This window comes from Diabrotica virgifera, chromosome 2 (assembly GCF_917563875.1).
Source record: "Diabrotica virgifera virgifera chromosome 2, PGI_DIABVI_V3a".
Classification (NCBI taxonomy): domain Eukaryota; kingdom Metazoa; phylum Arthropoda; class Insecta; order Coleoptera; family Chrysomelidae; genus Diabrotica; species Diabrotica virgifera.
The window spans coordinates 68,329,704-68,349,394 of record NC_065444.1 but is presented as its reverse complement, the minus strand read 5'-3'; the positions used below and the strand labels follow the sequence as shown (position 1 = coordinate 68,349,394).

Sequence of the window (19,691 nt, the reverse complement as noted above, 5' to 3'; positions counted from 1 at the left end):
CGCGAACTTCGAGACGTGTCTTCGATCGACCCATGTGAGGACGGCCTTATAGTACCTACAATACATAGAAATTTTTGAATGCCCGCCATTTTTGTAAAAGGCACAATCTGAGATGGCCTCATATCTAAATTTGAACCTTTGTATGTGTAGTATATGCGGTCAAAATTATATGCTTCTACCATTAAATGCACAAAAATTCTTATAATATTTGCAACAATCTGCATAGGTACATGCGAAGATACGTTACGCATTTAGTAAATGGAAATTAACATAACTAAAATGTTCAAAATATTTCATAAAAAATATTTTTACGCTCTTTTCAATGGTGGTATTACCTTTTTGAAAAATTATTATATACAGGGTGAAAGAATTGAAAAAAAAGACAACATATTTTTACATAAAAAACCAGGAAAAACACAACTTCTGGTAAACCGTTTCTTCCGGTTCAAGACCTCGATATTATACATAAAAAAAAACATATACCAAATTTGGTTGAAATCGGACTTTTGTTTCAAAAGTTATCGTGCTATCAGTCACATATGTATAGTAGCCCTTTTTAATGCCCGCCACTTTGTAAAAAGCAAAATATGAGATGGCCTTATATCTAAATTTGAACCTTTAATATGTGTATTATATGTGGTCCAAATTATATGCTTCTATCGTTAAATGCAATTCTTATAATATTTGCACGAATCTGCCGCACTTCCTAGGACAACCTGAAGCAGCGTTCTACGTTAAAAATATTAACTTGATTTCCATCTAAAAACAAATCAAAACATAAACTTAACCTTACAATCCTTACATACCTAACTACAAAGATATCTCATACCCATAACTGCACGTTTAACGTCGCGTTATAAAGCGACAGTTGATACATCAGATAACTCAAGAACTGTCAAGAAATAAAGCAAGTAGTTAAGTTAAATATGATAATCACACCAATTCGACGATTATAACTTAACCAGGGCCGGCGGTAACGGGCCTGCAAGGGATGCACTGCAGGCGGGCGCCCCTGCTTGGGGGCGCCAAAATAAATTTTTTTTTGCTGGTGCTATACAAAATACTAATGTAAAAGAAACCGAAGGGCGCCTATGCTAGTTTTGCAGGCGGGCGCCTTATACCCTAGCGCCGGTACTGAACTTAACTACGGTATAACTTTGCGTTATATTTAACGGGAGTGATTTATCACAGAGCTGAATATATTATAGTTTAAAGTACCCGAAAAGCTAGGGGGCAATGAGGAGCATGGGTATGGGCGCCCATGTTATTGTGTGATTTTTGTGATTTGATTCCTTATTCATAAATTTTTTAATCTCACTAATATACTCACAGCATCTGTCTACCATGAGTCCTTGGATTTTCTTTATTCTATCTGGTTTCTCTAAATTGATCCTGGTTCATGTCCATATCTTGGAACCTTAAGTTACTTATCATGTACGGTTTGATTTTTAATCGTATGTAAATAATGTAGTCTCTCAGTTCGTGCATCGAGCTAGCTTAATTAAGGTATATACAAAAACCTTTTGGTGATCAGTGTTTAAAAAAAGCGTAAAAGTATTAAGACTCATCCACCAGACAGAGGAGAAAATAATATATGTAAATGCGTTGCTAAATCTCAGTCTTCAGTTTAGCTGATATTTTACAGTAAGATTTTGGTATAAATTATGGGTTAACATACATAATAATAATAGTCTCCCGTTTTATACTGCTGATGCGGCTTTGGGATTATAGCAGGGTAGTCTGCTATATCTAGGGCCTACGGTATAAGGTAACAGGGTCTAAGGGTATAAGGTATAAGCTATTATTACCCCTGGTTTTACCCAAGGGAATCATTTTATTCAGGCTGAGTCGACCTGGGGCCTATAGACATTTTAAAAATGTCTAGTTGTTCTTGCCGGAAATAGGATTTGAACCCCGGTCTACCAGCACGCGAGCCAAGCATACTACCGCCTGAGCTACGCCGGCCCGTAACATATATTACATAGGGTAAGTGAAAAGAAGTGGAACGGTTGAATATTTAGCCAAACTAACATCGGACCGAAAAACTAAAAAACACATGTTCAATATTTTTCAAAATCTATCGAATGACACCAAAAATTACTCCCCTTTCCACCCCCTAGAACCGTGGTGAGGGACAATTTTAAAAGCTTAAATAGGAACCCCCTTTTTTATTGAAAATTGGTTTCCTTATGCAGAAGTAACTTTTATTCGAAGTTTTTTTCGAATAATTGATAGATGGCGCTATAATCGACGAGAACACTTCTAAATGAAAAGATGAAAAACACACGTGTTCCATATTTTTTAAAAATTTATTGAATGGCACCAATATTACTCCCCACCCTACCCTGGGGGAGGAGTGGGGGACAACCTTGAAATCTTTAATAGGAACCCCCATTTTTTATTGCGAAAAAAAAGTTGAAATAAAACTTCTTTATTTTTTCACGTAGAATCTTAATCTGCAAATGTTAATGAAAAATGTGGTTTTTCATTTAAAATTTTCAAACTTGTTCTCCGCCCCACCCCCAGGGGTAGGAGTGCGGTTTTTTGGTTTTTCCTTTGGAACTGTATTTCTCGAGATATTAGACCGTTTCTATAATTTACCCATGTGGTATGACAATAAATCCTTTTATCTACTCTATCTTATATTATGTATAAATTTTTAGTTTGTGAAAACTGTCATTATAGATAGCAGCGCGTGAAGGATTTAAAGTGTGCGTGAAGTAACAATGTATTTTAAATGGGTTATTTTTTCGCACTGTTTTTTTTGGCACACTTTCATATAATCAAATATCCTTTACTTTCGCGTTGTCATGGTGATGACATGTGAGCAATCAATTACAACAAAAGTTTTGACAGTTTTGTGGTTTGAAAGAAGTTAGTATTTTTAAATGTCAAAGTTCTAAAAATTGTAGAATAGAAATGAATTCCAGTGACGAAGAGTTACAGTTTTTTATTTGTTTATCGTAGATACAATATTGTATGAATCTGTGCGTGAAGTAATTTTTGCGAACTTACGCGATGTATCGCGCTCGCTTCGCTGTCGCTCGTGCTCTAAACATCGCGTGCGTTCGCAAAAAGCATACTTCACAAACTGTTTCAAAAATAACTATTTTACAATTAAATGTTCCTTATAAAAGTTACTAATTTTTTTATGGGGAATCCAAAAATCCGCAATAAAAAAATGGGGATTTCTCATTTAAAGTTGCCCCCCCCCCGCTCTAGGAGGTGTGGTTGGAAAGTTGTGTTTGGTGTCATTCGATAGATTTTTGAAAAACATTGACATGAATTTTTCAGTTTTTTAATCCGATGTTCATTTCTCGAAATATTCCAACGCCCAGCTTCTTTTCACATACTCTGCATGTTGAATATATGCGGAGAACAATTTGAACCTGTTCAAATGTCCATAAACCTATATTATCGAAGGTTTTCTCATAGTCATTGAATGAGAGGTGTAGTGAGGAATTGTGTTAATTGTCGTTTTCTAGAATTTTCTCTTTCTAAAATTAAAAGTGGAAGATGAACTATCTGACCCAATTGAAGCCGACAATGGGATAAGACAGGAGGATTCCTTGAGTCCTTTATTGTTTAACCTGATCATGGACGAAATAATAAAAAAAGTAAGAACTAAAAAAGGATACCAAATGAAAGAAAAACAACTTAAAATACTCTGCTATACGGACGATGTAATACTAATCTCTCAAAGTGAAGATGATTTACAACGTATGCTGCACCAATTCAACATAATCGCCAGAAAATTTAACATGTTAATTTTCTCAAAAAAGACAAAATGCATGGTTATAACAGCAGATCCAATAAAATGTAAATTGGAGCTGGAAGGTCAGATAATAGAAGAAGTGATGGAGTTTAAATACCTAGGTATCACACTATCTAGCTACGGAAGGCTCGAAACAGAGGTCGAAGATCAAGTGAATAGAGCAAACAGAGCCGCCGGTTACCTGAATGACGCAATATGCAGAAAAAAAATATCGGAAAAGAAATGAAAAGCAGAATTTACAAAACAGTCATCAGACCAATAATGACATACGCGGCAGAAACACGACCCGACACAGAGAGGACAAAAAGATTCCTCGAAACAGTGGAGATAAAAACCCTTCGAAAAATCGATGGTAAGACTGTATGGGACAGAGCTGGAAGTACAGATATACAACGGAAATGCAAGGTGGATAACATTAATAACTGGGTAAGAAACAGAAGAATAGAATGGAATGACCGCATACGCCGAATGACAACAAATAGGGTAGTCAGGAGAGCGAGAGACGGTTCCCCAATAGGAAGACGATCAGTGGGAAGACCACGAAAATGATGGAACGACAACTTACTAGAGGCACATTGAAAAAACGGACAGAGTCATGTCTATACAAAAAGAAGAAGTCTTTTTCTAGTATTATTTTATGTTAAAAGAAAAATTAATCAATTACCTCCCCTATAATCCACAAAAGATGCTAAAAGAGGAACCAAAGCTGCATCCACAGCTCCCACACCCAGACCGATGCCAAAATGTGGCAGAGACAACTGTGACATCGTATTTGCTAATGGAAGAGCGTAGCAGCTTAGTCCAATCAACACCATCGCTATTATGGATGTTCTCCACGGGACCATCGGCAGAAGACCTAAAATAACAATAAAACATTTTGAACCTTTTTTAGTAACAATTTGTTTTAATAGATGCAATAAATACGTTGTTATATCCAACTGATTCTAGAGATAAGCAAGTACTTTTACTTGTGCATGAACAAAGCAGCAATCAAAATGATTAATGGACAGAACAGTGGATACTAAGATTAGAATCACAAGCATGTTAGAAAAGTAGGTATATGAGAGAAAAAAACAATTTAGTAAACACATTAATAAAATGGCATCTGGATTTATTTCGCATAATGTGTCCGAGTAGATTTGGAGATGTGATGGTGGTCAAAACATCACAGTTCTATATCGTTTTCCTGAGGACCTTCTCATTTATTACTTGGACAGTTCACGGGCTCTTAAATATTATCCGATAGAGCTACGTCTCAAATGATTCCACTTATCAAACCATATCTCAAATGATCTTCTGTATATATCTTTGTTTAGGTCCAAAATTAAACACTATAAAAGTCAATCCCTCTTATTTACGTCAGATATCAAGCTTGCATTCTACCAGATACAACCTGGACGAATTTGCCTCTGACGAAGATTGCAATATCGTCAGCGTATGCTAGACCGTAAAAGTCTTTTTTGGACAGATTGTTGAGAAGATAATCTACCAAAGTTGGCCAAATTGATTGTCTCCTCCACAGGACAACTCCTTGTGGATAGTCTCTATCTGCTCTTGATTTAATTGTTGCTTTAACCAGAGTCAATATTACTAGCCTATTCTCTAGAGACGCCCTTGTCCATCTGAATATTATCGCAGGTGTGCTCTGTCCACTCATCATAAGAAAGCGACCATTGCTATCTTTTTGTCCTCTATTGACTTTGAGATAAGCTTCTTTAGATCATCTAACGCTGAGTTCTTAAAGCTACGAGATTGGTATGCATATTGAGGATTGCTTGGAAGATTATCTTTTAGCACTTCGTCTCTTATGTATCTATCTCGAAGTCTTTACAGCATTTTTAATAGAAAAGGCGATGGGTTTTTTTGTTTATATGACATTGGCGTTAAGTCTGATACTTTACCTACATTCGGCAAGTATATAACTTAAACCTTTTACCATATTTCCGGTATGACTCCACATGGCTAAACTGGCTTTAAGGAGCTTGTATATGTGTGGTATCAGTAACTCTAAACCCATACGCAACAGTATCGGATATATGCCATATGTCCCTGGAGACATATAGTGTAGTCACTGAAGGTGGATATGGGCTATTACCTCCGATCTCGTTGAACCTCCATCGATTTGCATGAAAATTGGCGAGTGGTTAGAGGATATTTCAAGGAATAAAGGTGACATGGTATTAACTTGCGCTTTTACCCTGGGGGTGGATCCCACCCCTTCTCGGGGGTAAAAATAATTTTATTAAAAATAACCCATATTTCGATAGAGGGACAATTTTCAAGCAAAATTTGTTATATATAATTATTAAAATAAATCAAAACTTTTTGAGTTATTAAAGATCAAAGATTTTAATTTTTCGTGAGAAAAGTGCATGTTTTTAACCGATTTTCATAAATAACTCAAGAACTATAAGTTTTTGCAAAAAATTTATAATTTTTAAAATTGAAGATAATAAAAAACGAAATCAACTCCTTACTAGAAAAACCTATTAATGTTAACTAAAAGTGAGTTATAGGTAATTGAATGTATATTTTTTTCGGCGAGTACCCAAATCTAAGTATTCAAGCTTAAATAACGGGAAAATTATGCATTTTATAACATAAGCTTATTTAACATTTTTTGTCAAAGTACTTAGAAATATCTATCAAAAAAGCCATGGTACAAGTTGATAGCAATTTTTCCAAAAAATATTATTGTGTTTTTTTATAACTTCGTTAATTTTTACGATATCAGGTTCAACTAAATACCATTTGAAAGATAATTCCAAGGGCTATTGAAACACGTAGAACTTAATCTTTTAAACCTCTTACTTTTTAAAAAATATGGTTGAATGATCCCGGTTACATGGTTCTCGCAGCAAAATTTAAGCTTTAAACGTTTCTATCTCGGTTATTTTTTACCCTACAGAAATAGTAAGAAAGGTAAAATATTTGATATAGAAAAACTAAAATTTATTTAAATATCATTTTTCACGTGTATTGAGTATTTTTGGAGCTACGATAAAAATAAAATAAAAATTACGATAATTTTAAAAATTCTGATTATTTTAAATTATATCTTTTTTTCAATAATATGCATTCTAAACCGGTCAAAATTATTGAAATCATTACTTATGCTAATATAAAGAAATTATTGTAAGGATTACTATAAATTTTAATTTTTGTGGTTATGACGTATGTTATTTACCTTTTTCTAAAAAATTCGAAGGGGTTCTCTTATTTTCATCATAACTTGCTTAATTTTGATGCTATTAACTTTGTTCGTTTGATAGGTACTCCGAAGTACTTTGACAAGTGTTTGGCAGGTATATTTTATAAAGTGCATCGTTTTCCCGTTATTTAAACTTGAATACTTAGATTTGAGTACTCGTCGAAAAAAATATACATTCAATTATCCATAACTCACTTTGAATTAACATTAGTTTAGTTCTTTAAGTAAGGAGTGTATTCAATTTTTTATTATCTTCAGGTTTGGTAATTATAACTTTTGTAAAAGCTTATAGTTTTTGAGTTATACGTAAAAAACAGCTTTAAAACATGCATTTGTTTACGAAAAAATAAAATATTTGATCTTCAAAAACTCAAAATGTATTGATTTATATTATTAATTTATTATTAATTTTATATAACAAATTTTGCTTTTAATTTGTCCCTCTATCGATTTATGGTATTATTTTTAATAAAATAATTTTCACCCAGTGGAAGGGGTGGCATCCACCCCCAGAGCAAGTTGGCATCATATCATCTTTATTCTTTAAGGTATCCTCTAACTACTCACCAATTTTTATGGAAATCGATGAAGGTTCAACGAAATCGGAGGTGAAAACCTTCAGTGACCGCACTAATATGGCTGTGAAAGAAGCTTGAATTTACAAGATATTAAATCTATCCGTGATAATTTCAGGAACCACAACGTGTTCATTGAGGAGATTAGGGACAGTAGAAATAAAATTTAAACTTGTAATATTGTGTATTATGTGCAAGAGTATACCTGCAAAATGAGATCCAATAAAATAGCCAACGCTATCGGGAATAAACACTGCCCCCAACTGCCATCTAGATGGAGGTGGATCTAGTCTAGCCAGCAACCACATGGGTACGCAAGGTTCTAATACAGCCATAGTTGAAGTAGAGACGCAAATAATAACGATAACAATAATTGTCTTTTTATCTTTCACAAGATCAATACATTCCTGATAACTTGTGCTGTTTTCTTCGGTATGTATTTCTTCCTCTCGTAAGTAGACAATCTGCAATACTAACAACAAAATTAATCAAAATAAATTATATCACGAAAACTATACACATTGAGACGATAAAGTCTTATACACACACCGGCAAAATTAGCCGAACACCTTAAAAATGGGACATGTTTGATGTCTCGAATTTCCTAAACCAGTGGTCCGATTTGAGTGATTCTTTTAGTATGTTATAGCCTTATTAATTTATTATTTAAGAATATCACTGTGATAATATTGTTGCTAGACAGGTAAATATCATATTATACCGGGTGTACCAATCATACTGTGTTTTTTCTTAAAGTTTGGAACACCCTGTGGAATATTCTAGCATATGTAAAATATTAAAATTAAAACTCGATTGTAGAGTTAGGCTTTTTTAATATTTTCGTTTTCGATTCATTTACTTATGTGGGATAATAAAAAAGTTATGTGCGTTAACAACTATCCACGTTTTTCATCACTAAATCCTCATAGTAGGGGAGGAAAGTATGCTAAATTTGCAGTTACTCGAGCGTTATGGGGACCTATTGGATTGTGAAGAGTACGTGCTAAAACCAGAAAAGGGTTAAGTTAAGTTTTCCATATGGTGGGGGACTTTTCATTTTTTAATTTAATTTTCCATTTGAAACAATCGTTTTTTTCCGATTATAGCGCGATATATCCATAATTCGAAAAAATGTGTCGAATAAAAGTTGTTTATTTTTACGTAAAGAATCCAAATCTGCAATAAAAATTGGGGGCTCCTATTTAAGATTTTAAATTAAATCATCCACCCCCACCTCCGTAGGGGCTCGTGTTTGGTGCCATTCGATAGATTTTTCAAAAATATTGAATACGTGTACTTTGAAGTTTTTCGATCTGATGTTCATTTTTCGTCGATATTGTTTATAAAATTTGTAAAAAAACATGCAAAAATAAATACTCAATTTTACAATGCATGTGCGCTCAGCGTTTGACATTAAAACCCCCCTGGAAGCTAGTTCAGCTGAAATCGACGGGAGGTCGTCATTGTGACATCGCTTACATCGCTTATTAATTTATCTATTGAATTACTTTAGGCTTGTTTATTAAACTAAGCAGATAATGAAGGTAGGGGAGCCCAAGCGGGAATTTTTGCAGTTACTCGAGCGCGTCAGATTATCACATGGGGAGAAACCTTGTACCCTGTAAATGTACCTACACCATATTATATTGGTTCTTAACACCGGGGAATTCATTAAGGGGGACCGAAGAAAAAATCTATTCTTAGAAAAGCTCGAAGTCGTCAGATTAAGATAAGGTAAGTTAAGTACATGCAAAATAGTGTATATTTCAAAAATCTGACGATTTGAGCGGGGCGTAAGAAAATGGGTGAGTCACAAAGTTTCACAAGAAAAAAGCGAATATTTCGCAAAATAAACGTCAGATCAAAAAACTAAAAAATACGTGGGGGTTTCAATATTTTTTAAAAATCTTTCGAATAATACTAAACACGTCACCCCACGGAGAGGGGTGGGGGGTAAATTAAAAATTTTAAATACAATATCTCGCGAAATGAACATCAGATCGTAAAAATGCAAAATACACGTATTCAATATTTTTCAAAAATCTATCGAATGGCACCAAACAGGTCCCCCCAGGGAGGGGGGGGGTACTTTAAAATCTTAAATAGGAGCCCCCAATTTTTATTACAGATTTGGATTCTTGACGTAAAGATAAGCAAATTTTATTCGCAACATTTTTTTAAATTATGGATAGATGGCGCTATAATCGAAAGAATGGTAGAAATGGAAAATTAAATTAAAAAATGGAGAGTCCTACACTTTATGGAAAACTTAACTTATCTTTTTTTAAAATACACAACGCTCGAGTAACTGCAAATTTAGCATATTTTCCTCCCCTACTATGAGGATTTATTGATGAAAAACATGGCTAGCTGTTAAAGCCCATAACCTTTTTATTTTACAACATAAGCAAATGAATTAAAAAATAAAATGTTAAGAAAGTCTAAGGCTATAACTGACTTTTAATTTCAATATTTTATAAATGCTAGAATATTCCACAAGGTGTTCCAAGAAAAAAACACAGTATGATTGTTACACCCAGTATAAAATGATATTTACCTGTCTAGCAACAATATTATTACACCGATATTCTTAAATAACAAGGCTATAATATACTAAAAGAATCACTCAAATCGAACAACAGGTTTAGGAAATTCGAGACATCAAACATGTCCATTTTTTAAGATGTTCAGATAATTTTGCCGGTGTGTGTATTATATTGACTCTCCTTAAAGATTAGAACAAAACACATTTGACATCGACAACACAAATCGCGATTTTTTAATAATACATTGCTCCAAAAAATTAAAGCACCACTTTAAAACTTAGCATAAAACATGAAAATATTAACTAAAATGGAACGTATTTTATGTGGTTTTACTTTACTCTGTAAAACAAACAGATTTGGTGACGTTCAATAATAATAATCTTGACAAAATCCTAAAGCAATGAACAACAAATTCGCTAATTCTAAAAATTGAAGTTGTTCAAATTATTTTTGCTTAATAAGACTTATTTCCACCACTGCTATGAATGACAGCTTGGCATCGACGATTCATACTCGAAATAAATGGTCTTAAAGTATTCTTATCCAGCTCATTCCAAATTTCGACCAGACGTTATTCCAGTTGATTTCGTGCAAATTCTAAACGAGTTCTGCGATGAGCTACTGTAAAGTTGGCCCTTTGGCAACTATACGATTTAACAAATTACCTTTCTTGAAGCGTTGGCAAAACAGTTTCACAGTTGATTCGAACATTATGAACATCTTCAGGTTGGGATTGTAAGCTTTTGGTAGTTACAAACCGTTGCCTTAACACGTTGACGGACAGAACGTCTAAAGACGTCTAATTTCCATTGAAGTAATATGACACAACATCTATAGACGACATTTTTAAAATATCGAGTTGTGGCAAAAAATTGGTGTCAAAACATGTCACATTACATCTACAGGTGTGCGGGAGCACGCCAAATAGAATTCTATTTTAGTGACGTCACGTTGCCTAGCAACCGTCGATTCTCCCATTATGAAATTCTATTTTGTGACGTCAGCAAAATAGAATTCTATTTGGCGTGCTCTGGGCCATATGACTAATTGTTTCCATAAACTCTAAAAGAAATTCAAAATTTCCCTTTTCTCTTTGCAAAATAAATATAGTGTCACAACACTTGCTTATACATTTGACGCACCACTGTCCGTCAACGTGTTAAGGTGCGAAGACGCAATAAACGGTCTTGAAGAGGCGCGGTTACATCATGTCGACTTATGCTGGATACCTAGAGTGACTACCGGTTTCTCTGTACTGTTGCATTATTTGTCAGTTTATGGTGTACGCCGAACCGTTAACGTCTGTAATTCTTCTTCGTGCAAATCATTATTTGAGCACAGTCTTCATTAGTCAAATTTCTCGGTTTACATTGCATTGTAATTAAAATAGTAGCCAAATTAATATTTATATATATTAATAATTATCAACCAACAGCAATAGTTCACACAACTTACAAATGACACTAACCTCTTCTTCTTATTCTTCTTTAGTTTACTGGCCTCCACCTACTTGGGAATTTGTCCAGACACTAATCTCTTATCGACATTAAAATATTTACAGCACCTTTCTTTTGTTTTTTTATAGAAACCCGTTGAAATAAAAATAATACATAGGTGGCATTCGGATTTTTGCAGATAAAGTTAGGTGACAACTTCAATAATTATAATTGACTTATGCTCCTTCTCAAATATGCCCGGAACATTAATTAAAAAATTTAAATATGTATTTAAAAATTTCGAAAAATATCGATTTTTTTCTAATTTCATTGCTTATAACTTTAAAACGATTCATTTTGGAACAAAGTCGTAGGGAAAGAAAATAAAGATAATTGAATTTTGTATAATATACGACTGGTATAAAATGTCTTAAATTATTACCCTTTCTGCAAAATAGCAATAAATAGAAAATAAGGGGGCAAAAAAGACTGTTTTTATTCAATGATTTTCAACAATTTTGGTCGCACTTAGAACCTTCATAATTCGCTTAGAAAATAAGTATATACAACATACTTAAACCCTCCACGAAATTTTATTAAAATCGACCTAATAGATTTTGCATAATAATTTTGCAATCTAAATTTTTTTAAAACAGTTCAAATTTTTTAAAAACTTTCTGAACAAAAAGTAAACCATTTAGAAGTTTGCCAATTTTTTTACATATAAAGAGGTCCTCTACCTATCGAATTCACTTTATAGATTTCAAATCGGATTATTTAAACGGCATCAGCACTGTTTTAAAATTATAAACAATGTTTTGGCTTATAAACAAATACAGTGAGGACGTTTGAGTTGAAATAAATTCATTTTCTTGAGAATGGGCGACTCTGGAGATAAATCTCGAAACAGATCGATTTTTATTTTTAAATTATAATTTTTTGGCATAAATATCATGCTAGTGACGTTATCCATCTGGGTGTGATGACGTAATCTAAATATTGGAATTAATTTAATTCAAATTTTTTTTTTAATTCAAACCCTGTATAAATAATTATGTTTAATATGTTTATGTTAGTGAATAAAAAATTTAATAGCCTTTCGATTTAGCTATCACACGGCACCTATTTTCATTAAAAAAATCATCGATTACGTCATCACGCCCAGATGGATGACGTCACTAGTATGATATATGTACCAAAAAAATTAGAATTTAAAAATAAAAATCGACCTGTTTCGGGAGTTGCCTCCAAAGACGCCCATTCTCGAAAAAATGAATTTATGCCAACTCAAACGTCCTCACTGTATAATATGTATGTTTACAAGCCAAAAAACTGTTTATAACTTTAAAGCAGTGCTGAGGCCGCTTAAATAATCCGATTTTAATTCTGTAAAATGTATTAGATATGTAGAGAAGTTCTTTATATGTAAAAAATAGCAAACCCCTAAATGGTCTACTTTTTCTTTAGAAAGTTTTTAAAAAAATTAAACTTTTTAAAAAAAATTTAGATTGCAAAATTATTCTGCAAAATGTATCAAGTCGATTTTAATGAAATTTGGTGAACGGATTAACTATGTTGATAAGAATTTTCTAAGCGAATTACGATAGTTCTAAGTGCAACTAAAGTGGTTGAAAAACATTGAATACAAACAGGCTTATTTTGTCCCTTTATTTTGTATTTATTGCTATTTTGAAGAAAGGGTAGTAATTTAAGACATTTTTATCCAGTCGTTTACCATACAAAAATCAATTATCTTTATTTTATTTCCCAACGACTTTGTTTCAAAATGAATCGTTTTAAAGATATAAGCAAAGAAAGTAGAAAAAAAAAATCGATGTTTTTCGAAATATTTAAATATTTTAATTTTTTTATTAACCTTTAACTACCCGCGCATCAAGTTATAACATAACTACACGCGTGGCGTACTTTGTACGCCACAAGAAAATACACTTAAAAACAGCGGATTTGTTTAATTTTTTTTGAAAAAATACACTTAGTTGTTTGTTATAAACCTTATTCGGCATCAGTGAATACTTGGAGTTCCTTTTCAGTAAGCCAATTGGGATTTATAACTGGAATCATGGAATAACTGGATTCCATGATAAATAAAATTACTAATAAAAATTTTTTTAAATGTTATTTTTTACAGGAGAAAAAGTATTGTTTACAAAGAAAAATATATTTTTTGCCATAATGACTAAAAAACAATTAAAATATGTACTTATATTACGACTTATAGTAATATAATCTTGGGGTATATTGTCCACCACCGGAAACAACAAATAATAAAATGTAAATTACGATCTTTCCAGAACGCCGATTATAACGAAACTAAAACCAAATTGTAAAGCACATTCCAGTGATAGGTTAGAAAAATAAGCAAGGTCAAAAATTAAATTTTTAAATATATTTCCAGTAGAATTCTTATATCTGGCGTACAAAGTACGCCAGCGCGTGTAGTTAAAGGTTAATGTTCCGGGCATATTTGTGAAGGAGCATAAGTCAATTATTATTGTTGACGTTGTCTCTTCTCTCTTCTTCTTCTTTTCGTATAGACATGACTCTGTCTGTTTCTTCAATGTGCCTCTAGTAAGTTGTCGTTCCTTCGTTTTCGTGGTCTTCCCACTGATCGTCTTCCTATTGGGGAACCGTCTTTCGCTGTCCTGACTACCCTATTTGATGTCATTCGGCTGATGTGGTCATTCCATTCTATTCTTCTGTTTCTTATCGAGTTATTAATGTTATCCACCTTGCATCTCCGTCGTACATCTGTACTTCTAGCTCTGTCCCATAGAGTCTTACCATCGATTTTTCGTAGGGTTTTCATCTCCGCTGTTTCGAGTCATCTTTTTTTCCTCTCTGTGTCGGGTCGTGTTTCTGCCGCTTATGTCATTATTGGTCGGATGACTGTTTTGTAAATTCTGCCTTTCATTTCTTTTCCGATATTTTTATTTCTCCGTTTGTGTCATTCAGGCAACCTGCGGCTCTGTTTGCTCTATTCACTTGATTTTCCACTTCTGTTTCGAGCCTTCCGTAGCTAGATAGTGTGATGCGTAGGTATTTAAACTCCATCACTTGTTCTATTATCTGACCTTCCAGCTCCAATTTACATCTTATTGGATCTGCTGTTATAACCATGCATTTTGTCTTTTTTGAGGAAATTAACATGTTAAATTTTCTGGCGATTATGTTGAATTGGTGCAGCAGACGTTGTAAATCATCTTCACTTTGAGAGATTAGTATTGCATCGTCCGCATAGCAGATTATTTTAAGTTGTTTTTCTCCCATTTGGTATTCTTTTTTAGTTCTTATTTTTTTATTATTTCGTCCATGATCATGTTGAACAATAAGGGACTCAAGGAATCCCCCTGTCTTATCCCATTGCCGACTTCAATTGGGTTAGTTAGTTCATCTTCCACTTTTACTTTTATTGTGTTGTTCTGGTAGACGTTTTCTATCGTTTTAATTATTCCCAGAGGTACCTCTCTCGAGTATAACAAGTGGATAACGCCCTTTAATGTGACCCTGTCAAATGCTTTCTTTAGGTCCACGAAACATAAATATGCCGTCATAATTTGACTCATTATAAATATAGCGTCAGTGCATGACCTTTCCGATCTAAAACCTTGTTGTTCTTCGGCTAATGTTATAATTTCACTCAATTTGTTTGTTATCACTTTTGTTGTTAATTTTAATGTTGTGTTTAATAAGTTAATCTCTCTGTAATTCTCCTGGTCTGATTTGTCTCCTTTTTTGAAAAAAAGTTAGTTGTCACCTAACTTTATCTGCAAAAATCAGAATGCCACCTCGCACATCCAAAAATAGACGTTTTTCACAGATCCGCCCTGGTCTAACAAGTAAACTGATAAAAAAGTTCCAACTACATAGTACATTAAATACAAAAATGAATACATACAATTAAAAAACAAAACGAATCACTTTCTTTGTTTTTGTAGTTTATATGCACATACTGCTTTAAAACTTATACTGTTTCGTAATATGCTTAATTTTATAATTTTACTTACACATGCTAATCAATATAAAGAAGGAAATAAAAATAAAAGGTGCTGATTTTCCCAGCATCTGATAGACAGCGCCTCCCAGAGGATATCCAATGAGTACTCCGAGAGCTATACCTCCAAAAGCTATAGGCATCAGTTTCACTCTCAAGCTTGGAGGAAATTTTTTCGCAAGAAGGCTCATTCCACTTACAGCAATTGCTGCTGAAGCACTGCCATGGAGGGCTCGGGCTAAGACTAATACTCCGTACGTACTACCACAAGCAAACACTAAAAAAAACATAGTAAGTTAGTTAATTTTTGACAATTTTGAAATCCACAGAGAACGACAGTTCTCACCAGTGGCGCACAACACCCCTACAAGCGACACTATATATACACGAAATTTTCGATTTTCTAAACCTGACTGAATTGAAAATTGGGCCAAATCCCATCTTAAAGTTTAGGAAAAGACTCGTCCATCCATATGTTACCTCTCCATTTTGGTCCAAGGGTGTGGATTTTACGGCCCTTCCCATTTAAAGCCTGTTTTTCGTTCTCGTCCCCAAAACTCCCAAAAATTTCAAAAATTTAAGCCCGACCTTTGCGGCTTCTGATAGCACAGATCATTAGCTTTCCAACGCATGTTTAATTTTGAAAATCGGTTATACCATTCAAAAGTTATCGAGCTCAGAAATATGACTCAATTTTTATTTAAAAAATGGAAAATGTTTGTGGATATGTATGTATGTATGTATGTATGTATGTGTGTGGAAAAGTTACACCGATCTGAATTTTTTTTTCTGTGTTTCAAGAAGGTGTGAGGGCCGATTCAGAACCGGTCTAATTTTTGACTTCTGACTACCCGTAAGCCAGCTAGAGCCCTAGAGGACTAGGTAGATACAAAATAGCATATTTTTTGGGCGTATATATCTTAGGTTCAAGGAAAGACAGGAAAACCGCAAATACACCAAATCAATAGGGTTGAGTTAAGCTTTCAAGTGGCGCCTAAGCGATCAAGCTGAGACATACACACTGCTCGCCATAGCCAAAAAACTGAAAAATTAAACTTTGAAAATTTTGGTTTTTCGACAATTACTCAAAATTTCAACCTACGAATTGCACCAATAACTGAGCGTTTGTAGAAGGACTCAAGACACGTCTAACGGTGTATACCTCATATCTGGGAAAATTCGAATTTTTAAGTTATAGGCTTCATAAGTATAATCAAATCTATTTCTTACGGGAAAAACGGTTTTTCAAGCTCAATAATTCCTGTAATACGTTCAGTTATCATACTCGATCTTGGATGCTGGTCAGATACTACCTGTCAATACGTTTCAAATTCATGTTTAGTGATCAACATCAGGTAAACCGTTCAGAAGTTATAGAGCTCCAAAAGTATAATTAGTCCAGGAACTGAAATTTTTCACTTCGCAATTTTTACAGAATGGATAGATTTGCTTGAAAATTTGACAATAAGTAGTGGATAGTCCAAGGATCAAAATCTATATGATGCCGAAAGACGCTTTTACCATGGGGTTGTTGCCACCTCATCTCGAGGGTGGAAATTTTTTATTATATTTTGACCGCAAATGCTGGTAAAAATATTAATTATAAGCAAAAAATGTTCATTATACATTTTTTTGATAAAATTAATAGTTTTCGATTTATTGGTTATCGAAGCTGTTAGTTTTATATCGAAAAAATTACCAGAGAACGGCAGTTCTCGCCAGTGGCGCAGAAATACGCCCCCCTACACGCGACACTATTATATACACGAAATTTTCAATTTTCTAAATCTGACTGAATTGAAAATTGTGCCAAATCCCATCTTCAAGTTCAGAAAAAGACTCACCCATTCATATGTCAACCATCCATTTTGGTCCAAGGGTGTCGATTTTACGGCCCTTCCTATTTAGGTCTGTTTTTCGTTCTGGCCCCCAAAACTCCCAAAAACTTCAAAAATTTAAGTCCGACCTTTGCGGCTTCTAACAGTACTGATCATCACCTTTCCAACGCATGTCTAATTTTGAAAATCGGTTATACCATTCAAAAGTTATAGAGCTTAGAAATGTGACTTAATTTTTATTTAAAAAAGGGAAAATGTTTGTGGATATATATGTATGTGTGTTTGAAAGTTAAACCGATTTGATATTTTTCCTCTGTGTTTGAAGAGGGGGTCAGGGCCGATTTAGAACCGGTGTAGTTTGTGACTTTTGACCACCCATAAGCCAGCTATAGGACTTGGTAGGTACAAAACGGCATATGTTTTGGGGGTATATATATTCGGATCAAGAAGAGCCAGGAGAACCGCAAATACATCAAATTAATAGTATTGACTTAAGCTTTCAAATGGTGTCTAAGCCGTCAGAATCAGACATACACACGGCTCAGTATAGCCGAAAAACTGAAAAACTAAACTTTGAAAATTTTGGTTTTTCGACAATTACTCAACATTTCAACCTACAAATTGCGCCAATAACTTAGCATTTATAGAAGTACACCAGACGAATTTAACGGTGTATACCTCATATCCCGGAAAATTTGAATTTTTTAGGTTATAGGCTTCATAAGTATGATAAAATCTATTTCCTGTGGGAAAAACGGTTTCTCAAGCTCAATAATTCCTGTAGTAGCTTCAATTTTCATACTTGACCTTAGATCCATCAGATACTACTGGTCAATACGTTTCAAACTCATGTTTACTGATCAAAATCGGTTAAGCCGTTTAGAAGTTTTTAAGCTACAAAAGTATAATCCAATTTACGATTATTCCCGAAATGGTTTATGTAGTTGTAGTGGTTACTACGCTAAATTTGATCTGGCAACGGGCAATCCGACTTCATTTACCGGCCATCTCAATTTTTTTTCAATCTATTTCGAATAAAAAAAAATCTAGTGTACATTCGATGGACACTAGATCATTTGGGAGATAATGCAACAAAGGTGACCATTTATAAAGCTTGACGTGTAATAGAGGAACATTGCATTCAACTTCATACATTTAATTTATAAATAACTTTGAAAAACTCCTGATACAAGAATAAAAAACCGCTAAACGCCGTAAAAATGAGTGGCGCATAAAATATTCCAGCTACAAAAGATCTGATATGAATATTACGTGGCGCGAAAATGGATTTTCATTTGATGCAAAACAAAATTCTAGTTTTATTTTAAAAGATTTCTCCATAATATTTGCTAAATTTGAAGTAAACGCGCCACAAAAGAGTTTCAAAATTCAAACTGTATCAAAGTTACTCTTTTGTGGCGCGTTTACTTCAAATTTAGCAAATATTATGGAGAAATCTTTTAAAATAAAACTAGAATTTTGTTTTGCATCAAATGAAAATCCATTTTCGCGCCACGTAATATTCATATCAGATCTTTTGTAGCTGGAATATTTTATGCGCCACTCATTTTTACGGCGTTTAGCGGTTTTTTATTCTTGTATGTACATTAAAATGTTAAACTTTGAAAGATTATCTATGTATTGTAATAGGCGTCACGATCTCCTGTGCATGTTGATTTGCTTTGGAGAATGAGTATTATATAATACGCATTTGTTCCATGTCGTTTCGTTTTCAAGTTATACGTCCAAAATATCTTATTAGTATATTTTGGGTAGTTGTGTTTGTGCCTAATGGAGGAAAGGCGAAGATATAAAACTACCAAGACAAAATACAAAGAAGTGAACCGAAAAATTAAGAAAAAAACTAGAGAAGGCAGTGAAGCCAAAGAGAAGTGGGTTCTAGAAAATTGCAAGGAAATAGGAGAATATGGAACGAATGGCATGGAACGAATGATAGTTGAAGGCAACGTAGAGGGCAGAAGATCCAGAGGAAGATCTCCATTACAATGGTCGGACCAAATAAGGGACATGACTGGTTACTCGTTCTCCGAAGCAAAACAACACGCACAGGAGAGAGAGGATTGGATAGAAATAGTCAAACGACTTACATGATGCCACTACATCCTTACGAAGGAGAACAGATAGAGGAGAAGGAGAATATGAGAAAAAGTACGATAGCTTTAATATGCATAAAAAGATTAAGGAGATAACAGGAAAAATAATGAATCAGTATCCATCGTAAAAGACAAAAAAGGTAAAATAATTACATACTTAAATGAAAAACTGAAGAAATGGACA

General features: G+C 33.8%; 1 protein-coding gene across 1 annotated transcript in view; it reads right to left on the bottom strand.

The window, feature by feature from the left end:
• The window catches only part of LOC126880060 (chromaffin granule amine transporter-like), a 45,050-nt gene that overhangs the window by 17,457 nt on the left and 7,902 nt on the right, over window positions 1-19,691 (bottom strand). The window contains exons 3-5 of the mRNA XM_050643715.1: window positions 15,569-15,832; window positions 7,767-8,033; window positions 4,440-4,631 (exon numbers count right to left, since the gene is read on the bottom strand). Coding sequence (XP_050499672.1) covers window positions 4,440-4,631; window positions 7,767-8,033; window positions 15,569-15,832 — 723 coding nt within the window. The remainder of the gene's footprint in view (window positions 1-4,439; window positions 4,632-7,766; window positions 8,034-15,568; window positions 15,833-19,691) is intronic.